Source organism: Passer montanus, unplaced genomic scaffold (assembly GCF_014805655.1).
Source record: "Passer montanus isolate IOZ18808 unplaced genomic scaffold, ASM1480565v1 scaffold13, whole genome shotgun sequence".
Taxonomy (NCBI): Eukaryota; Metazoa; Chordata; class Aves; order Passeriformes; family Passeridae; genus Passer; species Passer montanus.
Window position 1 is genome coordinate 6308353 of NW_024359832.1, and position 18040 is coordinate 6326392.

The 18040-nt window shown below is 39.6% G+C and overlaps 1 protein-coding gene across 1 annotated transcript; it reads right to left on the reverse strand.

Annotated features, from left to right (window-relative positions):
• Positions 1-100: 100 nt before the first annotated feature.
• On the reverse strand, positions 101-17478 carry KLB (klotho beta). Its single transcript, XM_039699023.1, has 5 exons — positions 16633-17478; positions 7829-8336; positions 5257-5525; positions 2599-3742; positions 101-1564 (listed from the first exon to the last, which is right to left on the reverse strand). Exons 1-5 carry the CDS (start codon positions 17368-17370, stop codon positions 1203-1205), a joined length of 3021 nt encoding a protein of 1006 aa, XP_039554957.1. The 5' UTR covers positions 17371-17478; the 3' UTR covers positions 101-1202.
• Between the last annotated feature and the right edge of the window lie 562 nt (positions 17479-18040).

Here is an 18040-nt window from a genome sequence, read left to right on the forward strand (position 1 = left end):
CTTTTAGAGAAGCAGATTGCACAGTGGGTCCACCCTGCCAGTGTGTTTTCAAACCTTTGGACTTCATTCAGACTGAATGAATGTGCTCAGAGACTGGTAGGGCAATGTGTAGGCCATGCTACCATGATCTTTCTGTGACAAAGTCATGAAGTGGCATTTTTGAATCACAGCATGAAGAAATAATAAAAGCATTTTTCTTACAGGGGAGACCAGTTCTTTCACATCTTTTCTCAAGCCTCAGACTTGTGATGACAGAATCTGAAGTAGATGAAAAACAAAACTGAAATCAGGAGAATGAGATTTGTAAGACCATTTAAACTAAATACATAGATAGAAGCAGTAGTCTGAAAACACAGTGCTTTTTTATTGCTCAATTAAGAAAACAAGGGACTTGACCTCAAAGCTCAATCAGAGTGTATTGCTGAGTTTCACCAGCAGTGATTTGTTACCTGGGGATACAGCTTGGTTTCTTCACTGCTAATCTTGCCCATGTAGCAACATCTAACTGGGAGGTTGTCCTATTTAGTAGTAAAATCCACATTGTCACTTGCTCCATTCAGTTTGGAAAAAGTATATAAAATACTGGGATAGTGCAGAAACATACTTGGCAACAAGTTGCTAAAGCATCCCACACGTGTTAAAAAATTGCAAAAGCTGCCCAAAGATTCACCCAATCTGTAAGGGATATCTCTTGGTCAGTAATGGAGTTAACTTGGTTTTGTTCTTTTAGGGGTATCTTCAGAAGTTGGCCTGACACATTTCATGCCTGGTGTTGTACTTAGTTGAAGGTTTGTGGGGTTTAATAATACTTATAAACCCTAACAGCTTCAGTTTCATGCTGTGCTGAACAACACTCATGAGATGAATACACATCACAAAACTTACAAAGGTGCATATCAGTTCTCAAAAGTTGCTCTTTGCAAGTAAAGCTGTTTTAAAGGTTATTCCAAGGCACAAGAGGGTCACGATTTTTTTTTTTAACAGACGAAGTTGTCTTCTAGGTACAGTAGGTGGATAAAAGTAATTTCATTAGAAACAAGTGCTATGGCTCTTCTTCCTGTGAATGTGATTACTTCGTTTTTGAATGAAATGCTGGTGTGTGTGGCTGGAGTGACTCAGTGCTTTTCCACAGTTGTCTGAGTGGCATTGTCCACTGTAGAATGCAGTGATGGATCTCACTGAAAGTGGGCTTGTGCCCCCTTTTAAAATGAGACACAGATGCATTTGATGCTTTTTGCCTTAAAACGTTTCCTTCTTTTTCTTTTGTGAAAAAAAATAATAACTAAAAGCAAACTGAGGGTAGAGAAAAGGCAACAGGCAAAGAATATTAATGGCTTCTTCTGAGAAATAAACAAGCAGAAGCTACACTGCTTTTCGTGGCTAGAGGTGCCACAGACTGAGTAGTTGGCAGGAAAGCCATTGTTGCTTATCAGGCTATTGTAAAATCTTACTGAAGGCTTTTCTCTTGAATCCGAAGTGAAGAATCCAAATCTGGGCTTAGATTTTTCTTCAGTCAGCTTAAATGCATAGTAGCCTTTAATCTTAACTTTGTCAATGTAGTAGGCTGAGAAGGAAAAAAAACCAAAACAAAGTGTTAATTAAAACTTACATTTCAAGTAAAACCTGCAGACTTTCTAGTAAGCAGTTCAGATTTCAAATTGTTATAAATATAAAAAGTGTACTTTCATCAGAAAATATTTACTGCTTCTAATATTCAGTTGTCTCAATTACATAGGAATAGTGCCTTACTGATAAAAAAATTATGAATTTGGATCTACCCCATGAAAACTGGATTTGTACGAGGTTGGAGCTGGTGGTTTGTTTTCCTGGGAAAAGCTGGATGCTGCTCTTAACTGAAGCCAGCTGCAATGACTCGGGAGCGGCTGCCCATAAGTGCCATGAGAGCTTTCCGAGAATTCCTGCACTGCTCCAAAATCAGCTGCTCATCCCTGCAGCATGCATGGCTCTGTGTTACACTGCTGCACCCATGTGCTGGGTGAGAATACTTAAAAATAGCAAGCCTTGAAGTAATGTGCAATCAGTGAGCATAGTTGGGAATGTGACCCAGACTAAGAATATGATTACAGACTAAGAACATAATTACGGGAGAAAACAAGTAGTGGAATGAGAACTAGAGTTGGACTCCCTTCAACAGCAGCTAGTGCTGCTGCTGCCCTACTGTATCTTCCGTCCCTACAAGACTGGATTTGCTTGCACTTTCTGTCCAATTATTAGTTCAGCAAGCAAGGAGGCTCTTGCCTTTCTTAGGAGAGTAGAAACTTTAATTGCCTCTTGGGAGTTGGGCTGAAGTGCTATCTCCTAATAATTTCAGAGTAACTATGTGCATGCCCAGAGAGCTTCTCTCATGGTTTAAACTGGAGGCAGCTGTAGCTGCATTTTGTGCAAGGCACTTGATGCCATTCCTCTGTCATAGCTGCCCTGAGTGTGACTGCAGAGCTGGGCCCCTCAGGGGTCTCAGTGCCGCTGGCTCCTGTATCTGAACCAGGACTGCTCACTCTGTCCAGGGCAAGACTTAGCTGTGCCTAGGTCTGAGCCATGGAAATGGCACTGGGGAACTTGAATCTGTCATGTACTCACCTTTTAAAACCTCTTGTGTGTATTTGCCCAAGTAATAATTTCGAAGCTCGTCGTTGTCTAAGGATGGGTCATCTATTCCATTTGCTGTGATGTAGATGTCAATGTCACCATACATTTTTTTGATCCACCTGAGAACTTTGCGCATTCCCCAAGGCACCACTGCCAAACGAGAAGGGGAGCTCAGGCAGGTGATATCCTGCAGGAATTGAATGTCCCGATCAAATTCATACTGGCTTCCATTCTGAGGTTCATCAATCACAAATCTGGTGGTGAAGTGATTCAGTGCATAAAAGTCAGCTGCACCTTTGACAAGCTGCTTTTCCTCACTTGTGAAAGATGGCAACAAACTATATGAAAGGCCTTTTCTGTTTTTAAAGGTGATGTATTCCCTCATAGTAGCTGGATAGTCCCCAGTCTTAAATATGGGATTGGCAAACCAGCCTATTTCAAACTGAAGAAACCTGTTGGCAGCTTTTGAATGAGATTCAAAGAAGGGGTTGGCAGGCTCAGCCCAGTCCGAATGCAGGGACAGGGACACTTTGCCATGCTGAGAGGACCGGTACCGCTCGTCGTATATTCTCCAGGCCATGGCGTGCGCTATTAATAAATTGTGTGCTGCCCGATAGGTGTCATTGCTGCTCCTGTTGTAGACATTGCTTAGCTGGTTTGGCTCGTTTATTGTAATCCACAGTTTAACCAAATCACCAAGCTCCCTGAAGCATAAAGCTGCGTACTCTTGAAAAGCGTAGGCAGTGGATTGGTTCAGCCATCCTCCTGTCTGCAGCAGAGGAGCCGGCAGCCCCAGGTAGGTGTGAGTTGGATAATACAAGGTGACCATGGATTGAATGTTGAGTTTCAGGGCTTCACTGATCACACATCTGTAATACCTAAGAACTTGCCTGTTGACCACTGACAAATCTCCGTTGGGTAAAATTAGTGACCAGTCAAGAGCAAATCTGTAATGGGTCACTTTCATTTTTTCCAGAAGATCCAGTTGCTTTTTAATACTGACAAAATCTGTGCACTGTGCTGGTCGGGTTTTTAGCTTTACCCCTTCAACTTTGTGCAGAAGCCCATCTCCTGTGACATTCCAGAGGTACAAGCTGGAATCACAGAACTGTGGTGAGGAAGCTGCTGATTCTGCCTGTGAAAATAAAAATATGTTACAATGGGTTTTAATGAAATGAACATAATATCTGCTTGTAATCTGCATTTCTGCCTGAGTTTAGCTGCTGATGTCAGAAGGCCCTGCTTAAATGCTCCAGGGGGAAGAGGATAACCAGCTCACCTATATGGTCTTTGTGCTAGTGGTCATCCTAGCATTCTGTTCCTTTCCCAATGAAAAACATCAAAATTTCACTTTTTTCTTTTCAGTTACACATGGGCATTTACCCTGCCACCAACCTACATGACATGTTTTCACAGACACAGCTCTCCCTGATTGAGTTCACTCTGGCCATGCACACAGCAGTTCCCAGGCAGCTGCCTGGAGGGCAGGTGGTGAGAACAAGCACCAGGGGCTGTATGAGGCAGGCAGGGATTATTTTGTCACTGTTGCTGTGACCAACCTTGTGAAACTGAGGCATAGTAATCTGACACAAACAGCTTGTAGCATTTAGTTACATCTTTTCTGTCTCCTACTAGTTGAAAAAGCTCAGTATAACACTTTTTTTAATATTCAAATTTTTAAATGCTTTTTGTAGGTTTCAAAGTACAATTAATGAAGTTTAAAATGTTTCAATTGCTTTTTTTAAGGAAATGTACTTTTTTTCTGTGCTGCATATTAACAAGATATATAGAAACTTAACTTTTCCCTTTATGGTTGTCAGTGAGTAGGTTAAATTAGGGGATTTTGTTGTTATCTTTTGAGGCTGGTGTTTTCATGGGACTGTCCATTTGTGATGACAAGAAGGGTATCCCAACACTGGCCATACATACAGTTAGCTAATTTACTAAGTTTAAAGCAGAAATAGAAGAAAAATAAACTATATATAGGTCCTGTAGGAGCCACTTTGGACAAAATGTTGTATGATCTGTTTTCTAATGAGAGCTCAATTGGTAAAACCTCAAGATTGGTTATCTTCACCTGTGCTATGTGTCTTTTTAAAGAATGGTTTCTTACCCACTTGTCTGAGTGGCACTTGGAGCCAGGCCTAACCCAGGAATGTGTTTCTGCTGTAGACAAGATGTGGAGCCTGCAGGTCACTGGTGCCACCAGCATAATCACCTTGTCCCTGCCCTTTGTCACTCTCCATCAGGCCTTCACAAGCATCCCTATGGCCACACTGCAAACTGGATTTGGAAACCCCTGGTTGAAAAATAACCCAGTAACAATTGGTTGGATCAACTTCTTGGTCTGAAATTTCCTCATCTGATCTACCACATGGAGACACAAGCAGAGGGAGGGCCATGCTTGGACGGGCTCCTGCAGCAGGGTCTGCTGCTGCCGCAGTAGCCAGCACTCTGTGACCAGCTCACCTGAAAACCTGGAAACACATGAAAGTGAACCAATGCAATTATGGCTTAACTTCTGTGGGCAGTGTGCACTGAAATTCATGAATGCAAGCTGCTGTATATGGTCATTTGTTCACAAAGTTGCTGATCACTCTGTTTCCAGATCCAGATCCGGATCTGATCCGCTTAATATTTTTTGCTCACCTTGATAACAGACTCGGTGACACCCCAGGAGAAGTCACAGGAGAACTGAGCTTGCAAGTTTGGGGTAGAATCCTTTGGGGAGAAGCCATTTTCTCGTATGACTTGTCTATAATAAAGTGCAGATGACTTGGGAATCCTTTCCTTTTTTTTGCTTTTGAAATCTACATAAAATAATCCACGCCTGATGTTGTAAGCATGTTGCCACTCGAAGCCATCAAGGAGGGACCAGGCTGTGTAACCAAACACATCTATTTTGTCGTATTTAATAGCTGCATAAGAGAAGGTAACATCCATGAGTCCTGTATGCATTACTCTAACATATATAAGGGATATTTATGAGAAAGGGCAATTTATTTTGAAAATCTTGAGTGTCATCTCAATGTTTGTGGGTTATTGACCCACTGTAATTCATTGCAAAACTGATGTATATATCTCAGTCTTTATTTACTAAAAAAAAAAGGTGTCACTAAGAAATTAAGGTGTCCTTAAGAAATTAAATTACTGTAAGATGCTTATTTCTGCTCTGATCAAACAAGAAATATTATACCACAGCCAGGTTTGAAGTTGCATTTGACAAATTGCCAGTAAAATAATAGCAGTAAAATTAGAGAACCGTGAGTCAAAATACAGGGAGCAACAGTTGATCTAGTTTGTAACTTTGTCATGAAGCTAAAACTCTCTACCTTTATTTGAAAGATGTCTGCAAGCTCAAACATTTGGGAATGTCTACTCAGCTTGTAAATTGAAAAATCTCTTTTGTTGGCATGGGACTGTTGACGACTTTGGAGAAGTAGGATAGTGCAACCCAGAGACTGATTTAGTTACAAAATGGGTGCAGTGCATACTTCAGGCAATCTTAATGTCCCTCTTGCAAAGGAGTCTAGATATGATCTTTTACATACAATATATGAGAAAGATGACAACACAACTGCTTTCTCAGATGGGGAACCCGATTCTTCAGGAAGGGCGGCAGAGCCTGCAGAGCAGCTGCTCAGTGGACACCAACTAACCACAATGCTTTTACCTGTGCAGGCTCGTGCCAGCTGGCAGCCTGCAAGGAAAGTCCAAACTCCACAGTTAGTCCCGTTCACTGCCTGTTGCCACCTTTAAGCTAGGAAATAACACGGACTAACTCCTCATGTTAACCTTATAAAGGCTGGAATACTCTAGGCAAAGCAGTGACTAAGTAGGGCTGCTGAGGATTTTGACACAGACAGGTGTCAAATCCTCATATTTTACCTGTAGTCCACCATACCAGTAAGCCAAGGAATAAAGATGAAGTTTTCTGGTTTATTCTTTCCCAATATCGTCTAGCCTCATTTTCTCAGGATATATAATTTTGCATAATTCTGTATTTCCACTGAACTTCCTTGTCCTAGTCACACCAGGCTGCAACTTGAGCAGAAAGCAGTTTTGCACAGTGCATGTATTGATGCAGCAGAATTCCAAGGTATCCAGCAGCATGGGCATAGTCCAGCTGGATGTTTCCTAGTAGCCAGATGAAATCAGAAAGCCCAAGAGCTTGCAATGTGAGTATATGGGAAGCTGATAGACAAGGGCAGAGTGTTGGAAAGGAGATGAGGAAATGTAACAAAGCAATACAATGGCATGTATTTTCAAAGAAGGCAACTTGTAAATTAGGGAAACCATGGGAGAAAGTACAAAAATGTCTGAAAATATGCATTGCAAAATGCAGAGGCAGAGAATTATGTAGAGGATAAAGAGGTAAGCTAGAATGGCCTTGCAAGTAAAGATGAGTACTTGATGTCCACAGTGAGGAAGGTTGAACAAATAGGAGCAGACATCAAGGGAAAGAGAAAGTGACAACTGAGAACATTTTTGTTTGTAGAAGTATATTGAATAGATGGGGTTAAGTTTAATTGTCAGAGCAAAAGATGCTGTGGTACTTGAGATGGTACATGCTGAGATTTTGTGGCCGTTTAAATAGGTAGGGGAAAAAGTACTATTTTACATATGCTTTATGGTAAAGAAAATTACACGTTAGGCAGGTGATAGGTAGAGATCTGGTGGATCAGAGTGAGAGTGTGTTTGTAGCATTGTCTGCAGGGACAGTGAAAGGAGGGAGCAGAAACAGGTCAGGATCCTGACTGAGTGTTAGAGTGAGGATGAGAAAAGCCCCCTGAAAAATAAGGGGAAGGTTTGGGGCAGAAAGAAAGGGCTGAAGGTAGGAAAAGTCAGGAGTTAACAAAGCTCCCTATGTCACCAGAGGTGAAGATCTCAAGGCTTTTCTGTACCTACTATAGGTGGAGTCTTAGAGTCCTGCAGGAGTAATAGTTTCAGTATGGAAACCTAACCCTAACCAACCCTTACTCAATGCAGATGTTGGACTTTAGCTTGCTGAGACAGGGGCTGTGGGTTTTTTCTGTTTGTACAACACCTAGCACCAGTAGATCCTGATCCATGACTTGTATTCATGCAGTATAAATCATTAATGATTAACTTTGTTGCCATTATTCCATTAAAAAAAAAACAGACTAAATTATTACAGAGCTAAATATCAAACAATCTAAAGTGCTCTCTGAAAAATCCAACAAGTAATTTCCGTACAAACCTTGTAAAACCTTATTAATGAAGTTTTTCATCATGTAGATGGCTGTGGTGTCATCTGTTTTCACGTGGCTGTCAGTGAACCAGCCATTCTCTGCAATCAAGATTCGAGGACTGTTGTATTCCAGTTTAATCCAGTTCAGTACTTCCCTCAAATTGAGTGACAAATTTTGTCCCATTTTTGGTAGAGTGTTTGGAGGTTTAAAGTTACTAGGACCAAAGGAAAATGCGAAGAAGTCAGCTGTTCCCTTTATGTAGTTTTTTTCATCTTCAGTAAAGTGTGGCAGAAACAAGAATTCATTTTTCAGTTCTTCTGGATAATCCCCATCCCCATGGATAGGTTTAGCAAACCATCCGAGTACTCTCTCCATGGACTTCTGACATTTAGAAATGTCCAACTCGTCTTCCAATTTGTTAGGCTCAATCCAGTGGGATCCCAATACTATGGATATCATCCCCTTCTGATAAGGTCCAAAGTGTTCTTTGTAGGTATGCCAGACTTTTGCATGAGCCTGATGAGAGAAAAATAGCATTAAATAGTAACTCTAATAAGTCTTTGTGCATGGCAGCTGGAGAGGCAGGTAGCTCCATCTGAGTCACTGCAGGCTTATATGGAAGCATCAATTAAGACACATGAATTAACCTGCACAGTTTAATGGGCAATCACTGTTACATGCAAGGTTCCTTGGGATGAGGGCAATGCTCACTAACTTGTCTCCTATAGCACACTAGGGCTGTGGCTTTTTGCCTTTTAACACACATTTAAATTTCAGGAGAGATGCCAGCAAGGATGAGAACAGCTGTTACATGGACACTTCGGAACAGCTCTAACAATGGGATTTGAACTCTGTGATCTAGCCAGTCTTTCTCTGTCAAACAGTGATTCCTGATATGGTTAAAATTTCAAACCATCTTTACAATTATTCCATCAAAGATTCATCTCATATGATATTTCATTTGTTAGTGGTGACTCTGTGCTACTAACTGCTCTGTGCTCTGGGGGTTACCTGGACTTACTCTGATCAAACCAAAATGAAATATCATATAAGTTGCATGTGCAACTTATATGGTATTAGTGCTACTAACTCCTCTGTGCTCTGTGGGTTACCTGGACTTACTCTGATCAAACCACATCCACCCCATCCCTCTTCCTGGGATTCAGTTGTTTTATTCTGGCCTAGTCATATGAGCAAGTGTTCAAGTTTTGATATCTGCACAATCCCTAAATGTAAAAACCTGGGAAAAGGACCCAGCTGTGAAGTTGGAACCCAAATGTCAACTTTCACAGCTCTGAGTAAGAATTTTGTTCAGGATTTTAGTTAATTTCTTCTTTGAAATGACCACTGCAATGTATCATATCATAATACTGCTTTTCTGATTATCATACTGTTTTAGAAAGTGTGTTGTTATTGCATGTCACAATTAGCTTCAAATGTCACATTATTAATTACTTAAATAAGGGCGTACAGCAGACAAAACTTGCACAAAACCAGAAATACATGGGAGACTGAGGAGCCTCATATAAGTTGCATGTGCAACTTATATGGTATTAGTGCTACTAACTCCTCTGTGCTCTGTGGGTTACCTGGACTTACTCTGATCAAACCACATCCACCCCATCCCTCTTCCTGGGATTCAGTTGTTTTATTCTGGCCTAGTCATATGAGCAAGTGTTCAAGTTTTGATATTTGCACAATCCCTAAATGTAAAAACCTGGGAAAAGGACCCAGCTGTGAAGTTTGAACCCAAATGTCAACTTTCACAGCTGGGCGAGTGAGTCTTACTCTCTGAGTGAGAATTTTGTTCAGGATTTTAGTTAATTTCTTCTTTGAAATGGCCACTGCACTTTATCACATCATAATACTGCTTTTCTGATTATCATACTGTTTTAGAAAGTGTGTTGTTATTGCATGTCACAATTAGCTTCAAATGTCACATTATTAATTACTTAAATAAGGGCGTACAGCAGACAAAACTTGCACAAAACCAGAAATACATGGGAGACTGAGGAGCCACTAGCATTGTCAAAGTCCTGTAAGGAAAGAGGACAGGTAGGTCAGAGAGGAGTGACTCTGGACTGAATCACATCAGGTGATCTGACAAAGGGCAGGGCAGCTGACCTCTCCCAGCTGAAGAGTTGTCAAGTAACTCAGAGTTTACCTTATGCCTCTAGGGTGGCATTATGCTTTTAAGCTGGAAAGAAAATAATAGTTTGCACCCAGAAAAAAAACATTAGGAGCATTGTGAAACACTGAGTGCTGAGTTAGATTGTCATCATTACTAAGCCAAACAGCATTGCTTACCTTCGACAATAATTTCAGTTAATTTATCTAGAAACACACAGCCTTGACAGTTTAAAAAAAACTCCAAAAGGCCTGATGTCAGGTAGGTATTTGTTTAAGCTGGGCAGTACCAAAGAATTAGAGTTTGTGAAATTTTGTGTATCAGTTGTTTATGGTTTCTAAGGTCATGCTCGTAACATTTGTTCAAAGTCTGTCTTTGAAAATACTGATAAAGTGACACTAACCTTTGAAATGCAGCTTCAAAGGTTCTGTAGCTGAAGAGGGAAGCCAGCAAAAACGGATTAATGAGGGAAATTGCAAGTATTATAAAACTGAGTTCTTAGTAGCCTCATCAGAAAATTTAAGTGGCCAGTGCCATCTCCTCAGCTGCCCTCACTGTTTCTCCTGAAAGTCCCTCCGGCCTGGGGGGGCTGCTGGGGCCAGGCTGACTCTGTGCTCTGCTTCTAGGGTACTCTGACCTCGTTTGCACAGTTTTTCTCCAGACACAGCCCATGAACACCACTCCTGAATGAGAAGCATATGGCTGCATTGGCTTAACAAGAACCCCCCACTGCACTCAGCTGTGTGATGCAAGTGCCAAGTACCATGACAATAGCACCAGGTAAATCACAGCAATCACACTTTTCTAGGGGGAAGTGGAGAAAGATGGCTTTGCCAAAAAACAACTAATTAGAATACGATATTACCATGTAAAAGCCAGGAATCCCTCATTGTATTCATATAAATCTTCAGGAGGTGATTAGAAGAAAATAAAGTTACTATTAAAAATAATATGTACAGTAGAGGATACAGCCCCAGGTATAACTCTAGAGGAGTAGACCTCAAATATAAATAAGTACATTTAATATGATTCAAGAGACAAACCTCATATATAAATTTGTATGTATCACTGATGACTTAATTTTGAGGATTAACTTTTACTGTAAAAAACTTCTCACTATCTACAGTAAGGGTTTTACAGACATAGTAGACACATAGTTGTCTATAAATCTGATTTGAGTTGTTAATGATCTGTAAGGAAGCTTAACATTCTCACACAGAAGGTAATGCTAAATGCAAACTATTGTTGATGGAATCAGCTGATTTATAGAACTTGTTTTTTAAGACCAGATATGAAACAAACATGAATTTAAAAGCCGTATCATATATCAAATTGGGTATTTTCAGTAAGTCTTGACTAATCTTTTTTCAGTTAGAGTTTAATCCCTAATCTTTCACTTTCCTTGTTAGAGCAAGGACAAATGTCAAGGCTAAATACACAGTTAAAGTAGGATCAATATTTGGTATTTATTCTAGATACGTATGACTCATTAATTTCAGCATATTTTCCTGGTATAAATGTAGAAAATATTCCCTAGTCTTGAAAGTCACAGAGACTGCTATGTCAGTTAGTACTAACCCTGTAAAAAAGCTAGAAAAGTCAACTTAATAAACTGAAGACAACAGTATTTGTTCTTCTCTCTTTTTGAAGCTTTCTCATACTCCATGAAATTCTGATCCTGTAATTTAACATATGCACATGCAAAGAGCTTTCTTTGCAATAGAGCAATACTCTCAAATTCTTAAGATACTTTAGTCAACCAATTTTTCTTTGCAGCAGCAATGAGTCTACAAAACAATGTCAGGGTATAAAGAGTTATTTTAGTGTGCTGGAGGAAATCTAGAATTGAAAAAATGATAATAAAATTATTTGGCTTTTAGTTTACTTATTTGGTGTTTAAACCATGAAGAACTAGAATATAGTCTGATGATGATGTTACAGTTCAGAAGAAGGGCAGGAGTGTGTGGTTTATTCGGAGAGTGTATTTCTGCTAAAGGCTTTTTTGGTCTGTGGTAAAGATGCCCCATAGCCAGAAGAGCTAAAGTAGCCTAAACCTTTCTTTTGCAAACTGAATCTCAATCCTTGTGAAGGATTGCCTACATCTCGAGATGCAGGTGACTACACTTCCTGAGAGGGTGTTATGAATGACTGAGGCTGTACTATCATATCTGTTGTATATAAACTGTCCTGTATTTGGACTGTGTTTTCCCTAATGATTACCAAGAAATCTAAGAAACCTAACCTGAATATAACAAACCATAAAAATCTATGAATCAGTGCTGAATTTTATATCATCACTGATGGCTACTACTATTTGAAAAGTCTTCCAGCAAAGACATTTACAAGCACAGATGATTCTGGTGTCCACCCTAGAGCCGTACTTGAAGGAGACAGGTGCTGGTGTAGTTTCATCTTTCTGCATCCTGAGGAAAGGAATCTCCTTTGGGGGAAGGGAAGGAAGTGTCTCACAGAACATAGAGGTAATAATTATTTCCCATTCATGAAGTAGAAATTTGTTTTGTAAGGAGAATGAATTATAGGACTTTCCTGGGGCACACTCATCCCACTTTGGGATCAAAGTCAGCAGCATCCACGAAGAGATCCTGGCATAGTGAGATCTATCAAAGAGATGGGAGTAATGCAGCTGGACACAGAAAAGGACCTGATCTGCAGTGGACCTTTAGGGACACACCAGGCTTGAAAGTGAATTTATTACTTTTTCCAAGTATGTGATGAAGACAATTTTAGGGAGACCTCATTATGATATTTCTCTCTTGGGCTATTCTGCCAGATGGAAAGGAGTGTGAATAATCTTTAACAGAAAATAAAAATAATTTTAAAAAAAGAAAAGAAAAAAGAAAAAAAAATTAAAAAAAAGAAAAAAAGAAAAAGAGCCCCTTTCTGCCTACTAGCAAAAGCAGAGCTTCCTAGAGGGCACCCATACAGAGGAGGAAAAGAAGACAGGTTGTCCTTGTGATATTTACAAATCTCAGTCCAAGTATGAAAGAATATAACTAGATATAGAGAAAATGGTAATAATATATCAGGTATACATCTCACATAGGTCCAGTCACAATGATTCATTTGCTTTGTATTTTCTTGCGTCTTGTCAGATTTATTTACTGATAAATCAAAGAAATCCATCTAATTTTTCTGCATGCCATTTTTTTCTTCTCTGCCTCAGTCTGACATCTACCTCAGCAGCAAGCTCATAGTTTGGGTTTTTTTTAAATTTTCTTTCGTGTATCTTTAAAGTATTGCATAGCAGGTTATCATTAATTGTTTTCTGATGTTTCCTTTGTGAAGTGCAGTCTCCTTTAATGAAGAACAGAAATACACTTTTGCTGGCCACTCTCTATCTGCTATAAGAACTCCACATGCTCCTTTTATTCCTCATAATGACCATACAATTGGAGAGAGATTAATCTAAGAGAATCCCTTAGCAATTTACAATTAATAGCACCAAAGTTCAGATTCCCTGTTAATTTCTGTAGAGGTAGTATCGATTCCTTTGAAATGGTCAGTGGCAATGATTACCCTCTGTGTATGAACAGAATACATAGAAACATGCAAATACGTTTTTAAACTTGAAATTTTTTAAACTCAATTTTGAAATTCTTCTTCTGAATTATTTTCCCAATGTGGATCTCCTGAGCACCCTGCTTATCAGCCTCTGATTCTGCATTCACTACCTCTCTTTACAGATCAGCAAGGCCCTGCAAAGGGCAGGGCTGTCTCAAGCAGATGAGTCTGGGGCATTCCCTTCACAGGTTGCAAGGCTTGCTCTGCATTCACTACCTCTCTTTACAGATCTCGAACAGCAAGGCCCTGCAAAGGGCAGGGCTGTCTCAAGCAGATGAGTCTGGGGCATTCCCTTCACAGGTTGCAAGGCTTGGAGGGGAGCACAGGCAGGAGGTGACCCAGCATCAGCAATGCCTTGTGCCAGCCAACACACAGAGCCTAAAATGAATCTTATCATGAAGATGATCCTTGAGGTCCTCTTCCAACCCGGTATTCTATGACCTTTTTGGTATACCAGCTAATTATTTGAGTTTTAAGACACTATTGCTTTTGAAAGCAGTAAAATGGATACATTTAAAACTAAGAGAAATTTCTCCAGCCCTTTTCAAGAAACACTCCAGCAACTTTCAAATTGCTCTTACAGTAAAATAATCCAAAGTCCAAAAAAAAGCAGAGGTTTATGGTTTGTTGTATTGTTTTTCTGATTCTATGAAATTTAGCTTCAGGTTATGATTGATATATCACAAAAAAGCACTCCTTTATATAAACAGTGAGCAGTTCTGGTAACACCTCAACTGCAACAATACACAAGGAAATTAAACTAAAAGTAGGATTCATGCGAGAGCTTCATTTAATTTCTCCAAAGGTACTACTAAAAGGCTTGGGAATGACTTTCAGCAAATTGCTGTGCAACAATGTGGTGGCCAGATTAATTTCATTTCAGCATTACAGACCTGGTTTTCCTGCTCTGTATATTTTATGGATGGACCTGGTTTGTGCACAGGGTGGCATTGAGGACCGTGTCTGTCAATAGCCTGTCCAAAAATGAAGCCTTGACATAGACAAGAATGTGGTTCTTCCTAAAGCTGATTACATAAATGGCAATTTTCCCAAGAGCTTTAACAGGCTTTGCCTCACACTGCCAAGACCTGACATTTGGTTGATCTTTTATTTTTGGGATAATGTTTTTCATTTGCAGTGGGAAATTAGAAGGTAGCCATAGCACAATGTCTGAGAAACAGACCAGTATATACTGGTCATGAAATAAAAACCCATGTGAAATCTCTTTAAAGAGATAATATAATTTTTCTAGATTCTCAAAGGAGAGATATTTCAAAACACATGAATCATGACTGTGCATCTATACATTCTATTAATACTGTATTGTCAACAATGAAAAATGAACTGAACATTTAAACTCACACAAAAATCTTTCTTTGAGAAAGATTCTGGCTAGTTGGCTTGGAACATATAGTACTTAGCTGTGACTTCTGTGGAATGGCTGGCTAGTAAATTATTATAAGAGAAATAAATAATTATATAGAGATATAAAGAGATAAAAAGAGTTGACTCATATCGACTGCTACCTCAAGAGTTCCCATTCCATCTCTAACCCCAATCAGAAAACTCCAGTTCCTCAAATACTTTACTACAAATTCAAGATTTTTCATTGATCTCAAATCCAGAATCTCCAGAAATTTTACAGTGGTACAGGAGAGAACTGCTAATACTAAAGTAAAGTTAAAGTTCATGGGGTTGTAAGAAGGGTATCAGAGGAGAAAAACTTCTGCCCATGGATAATAAAATGGTAGCTAAAGGATTGTGTGCTGCTGAAAGTCTCCTAAACTCTTCCCTCCAAGTGATTTATTTTATACTCTAGAACAAGAAGTAACTATCAAATCAAGTCTGAGAAACAAATAATTTTGAGGAGGAAAATTAGGTCAGTAATTTGTGCATCAGGCCCAGCTGTGCTTGCCTTCCTGGAAAACCCAATTGATTCTTTGGCAGAGGAGTATCACTGCCTGTGTGTGGTGTGCTGCTGACATGGATTTTACAGGAAGTGCAGAGACTGCCTACTTGGTACTCCACATTTGATTGTGACACTCAGAAATGAAGGCAAGAAATATTGCAAACTTACATGGTATCTTTTACATGCATTATATAAAATAGCACTCGAAAATAGAAAGAATGATTTGGCATCAGTTTTCTTTGAGATGCTTCACAAATCTTTATAGTTAAATCATTCTTCTGCTAAGTCTGAAATCAGTTAGTGACTCAGGATGCTTGACAACTTTTCTGTGTGTAAAACTTCTATTGACTGCAGCATGACTTTTTTGAAAAATGATCTTCTGAAGGTTCAAAGCCAGAGGCAAATACAAAGATTTGTCAGCTGCAGAACATTTTAACTACTCTGGCAAATAATTTTTTCCCCACATGCATACTTCTTTCTGTAGGATTAATCCATTCAGATTTATTTGTTAACTACATGTGTGATATATGGCAAGTTGTAGAAAAATTCTCTTTGTGACAGCTAAGAATAGTCTCAGCAGGGGGAATTATACTGGCTGCAGAGATGAGATAGAGACCTGTTCTGTAAAGTACTTTGAACACAGCAGATGCAAAAAATACTATACATCATGGAAATAATTTGAAATTCTCAAGTACCAAAGAGGACATTTGTTTTCTTCTGAAGCCAAGATGTGCCAACCTTACTAGTTTAGAAGCAAACAGTTTGCAATTTAATCTTACTAAGCTAAACAAATCATACTTACACATACATACTCTATGGCCAGTAAAGTTGATTCAATATGCAAATACAAATGAATTTCCTTTTAAACTAATAGGATAGTCATTCCAGTATGGCCAAATCTGTTTAACTAAATGTAAAGAACAAAGAATGCTCTTTAAGAGTTAGAATTTGCATGTAAAAGCTAATTTAAATAAAATAATAAGCACTTTAAAACAAATAATTATTGAGTCAGCTGTTGTGACAAGTAATAAAATCAAAATGAGGGTTAACAGAAAGACTGCCTTAGCTAAAGGCTATTTGTTTGTGCTATCACAGTAGGTGATTATTAAAAAAATATTGATCACAGGACCAATTCCTCTTATTATTTCCCAGAGCAGTGCAAGATCAACTTGTAAAATCTTATTATACTGTACCTTGATCAAATTGTGTCCTACTGAGTAGACAGTTCTTATTTTCCCTCTCTCTCCTGGAGCATGAATACCTGTGCCATACCCATGCCAAGCAACTAAATATGGATTGTGGATTGTAATCCAATATTTAACACGATCCCCAAAGGTCTGGAAGCAAAACGTGGCATAGTCATTGAAGATATCAATCACCGATTCATTTTTCCATCCCCCAAATTTTTCTTGCAGCATCAAGGGCAGGTCCCAGTGGTACAGTGTAACCACGGGGTCAATATTTCTGTACAGTAAAGAGTCAATAAGGGTGTTATAATACTGAAGTCCTTTTTCATTGGGAGCTGCCACCACTCCAGTGGGGAAAAGCCTTGACCATGAAATTGAAAACTGGTAAAAAGTAACTCCCAAAAAATCCAGAGCAGACAAATCTTTGTCCAGCAAGGTATAACTGTCACTGGAGGTGCCTGTGCTGTCAGCGTCCCTGAACTCCGAGCGGGTGAAGCGGTCCCAGATGGAGGAGCCTTTCCCGTCCTTCCTCCAGCTGCCTTCCACCTGGAAAGCTCCTGTCCCTACCCCCCAGAGAAAATCTTTGGGGAAAGTGTCATATAAAAACATCTGTGTTTCGCTCACGGGGCTGAAGTGGGAGTCCTTTTTCCACACAGATCTTCCCTCTCCAGCAAGCCCAGTAACTATCCTCACGAAAACTAACGTCCAAAAAGCAACAATCTTCTCCAGCCGTTGGCCACACATTGTGCCAGTTTATACTGCCAGTGTTAAAAATCAGATTTCTTGCACTGATGCTGAAAAAATTCCATTCTTTTGCTGGAGTCCACACTGTGCAGACCGGTTTCATTTGCCACAAGCCGCTGAAGTGTCTTATCAAAGCTTCACTAGAAGCTTGTGATTGTAAAAGCCTTGTCAATGATTAGCCTGAACTGTGAGACGTAGAAGGGATCCGAGAATGGTGTAATTCATAGGGAGGTGGCCTCTGCATGACCACTGAGAGACCCACCTGGCTTCTTACTGCAGCCTGCCTCAACCACAGAAATGCTAGGAACTAATTTATCATCATTTACAGGTCAGTCATTCAGTGGGATAATATAGGTGACAGGGTCTAAGAAGCTATCATCCTTTATTTCTTGTGGAGCTGTATTTTAAGGAAACATTCATACAATTCACACTACATAATCATTGATTTAAAGGAGATTTATCCTATCTGTGTAACTGGATGGCTGGAAGGGCAGTGCACGATTCCTCAGTCCTATCCTGCTCAAACAACCTACTTCTGCTGAAAAACTCTTCCTGGACTTGTGGAAAATTTTGTTGTGAACAAGAGATATACACACATCCAACTAACTATATAAAATCACAAAGCAAGTCAATATTTCTTTCAAACACGAAATGCAGCCATTTTTCTATC

Excerpts from the sequence above, each read along its gene's own strand:
- KLB (XM_039699023.1), bottom strand. The coding sequence starts at position 17,370 with ATGTGTGGCCAACGGCTGGAGAAGATTGTTGCTTTTTGGACGTTAGTT. Across the intron at positions 8,337-16,632 it reads TAGGACACAATTTGATCAAG|GCTCATGCAAAAGTCTGGCA; the intron begins GTACAGTATAAT and ends TTCTCTCATCAG. Across the intron at positions 1,565-2,598 it reads CACACAAGAGGTTTTAAAAG|CCTACTACATTGACAAAGTT; the intron begins GTGAGTACATGA and ends TTTCCTTCTCAG.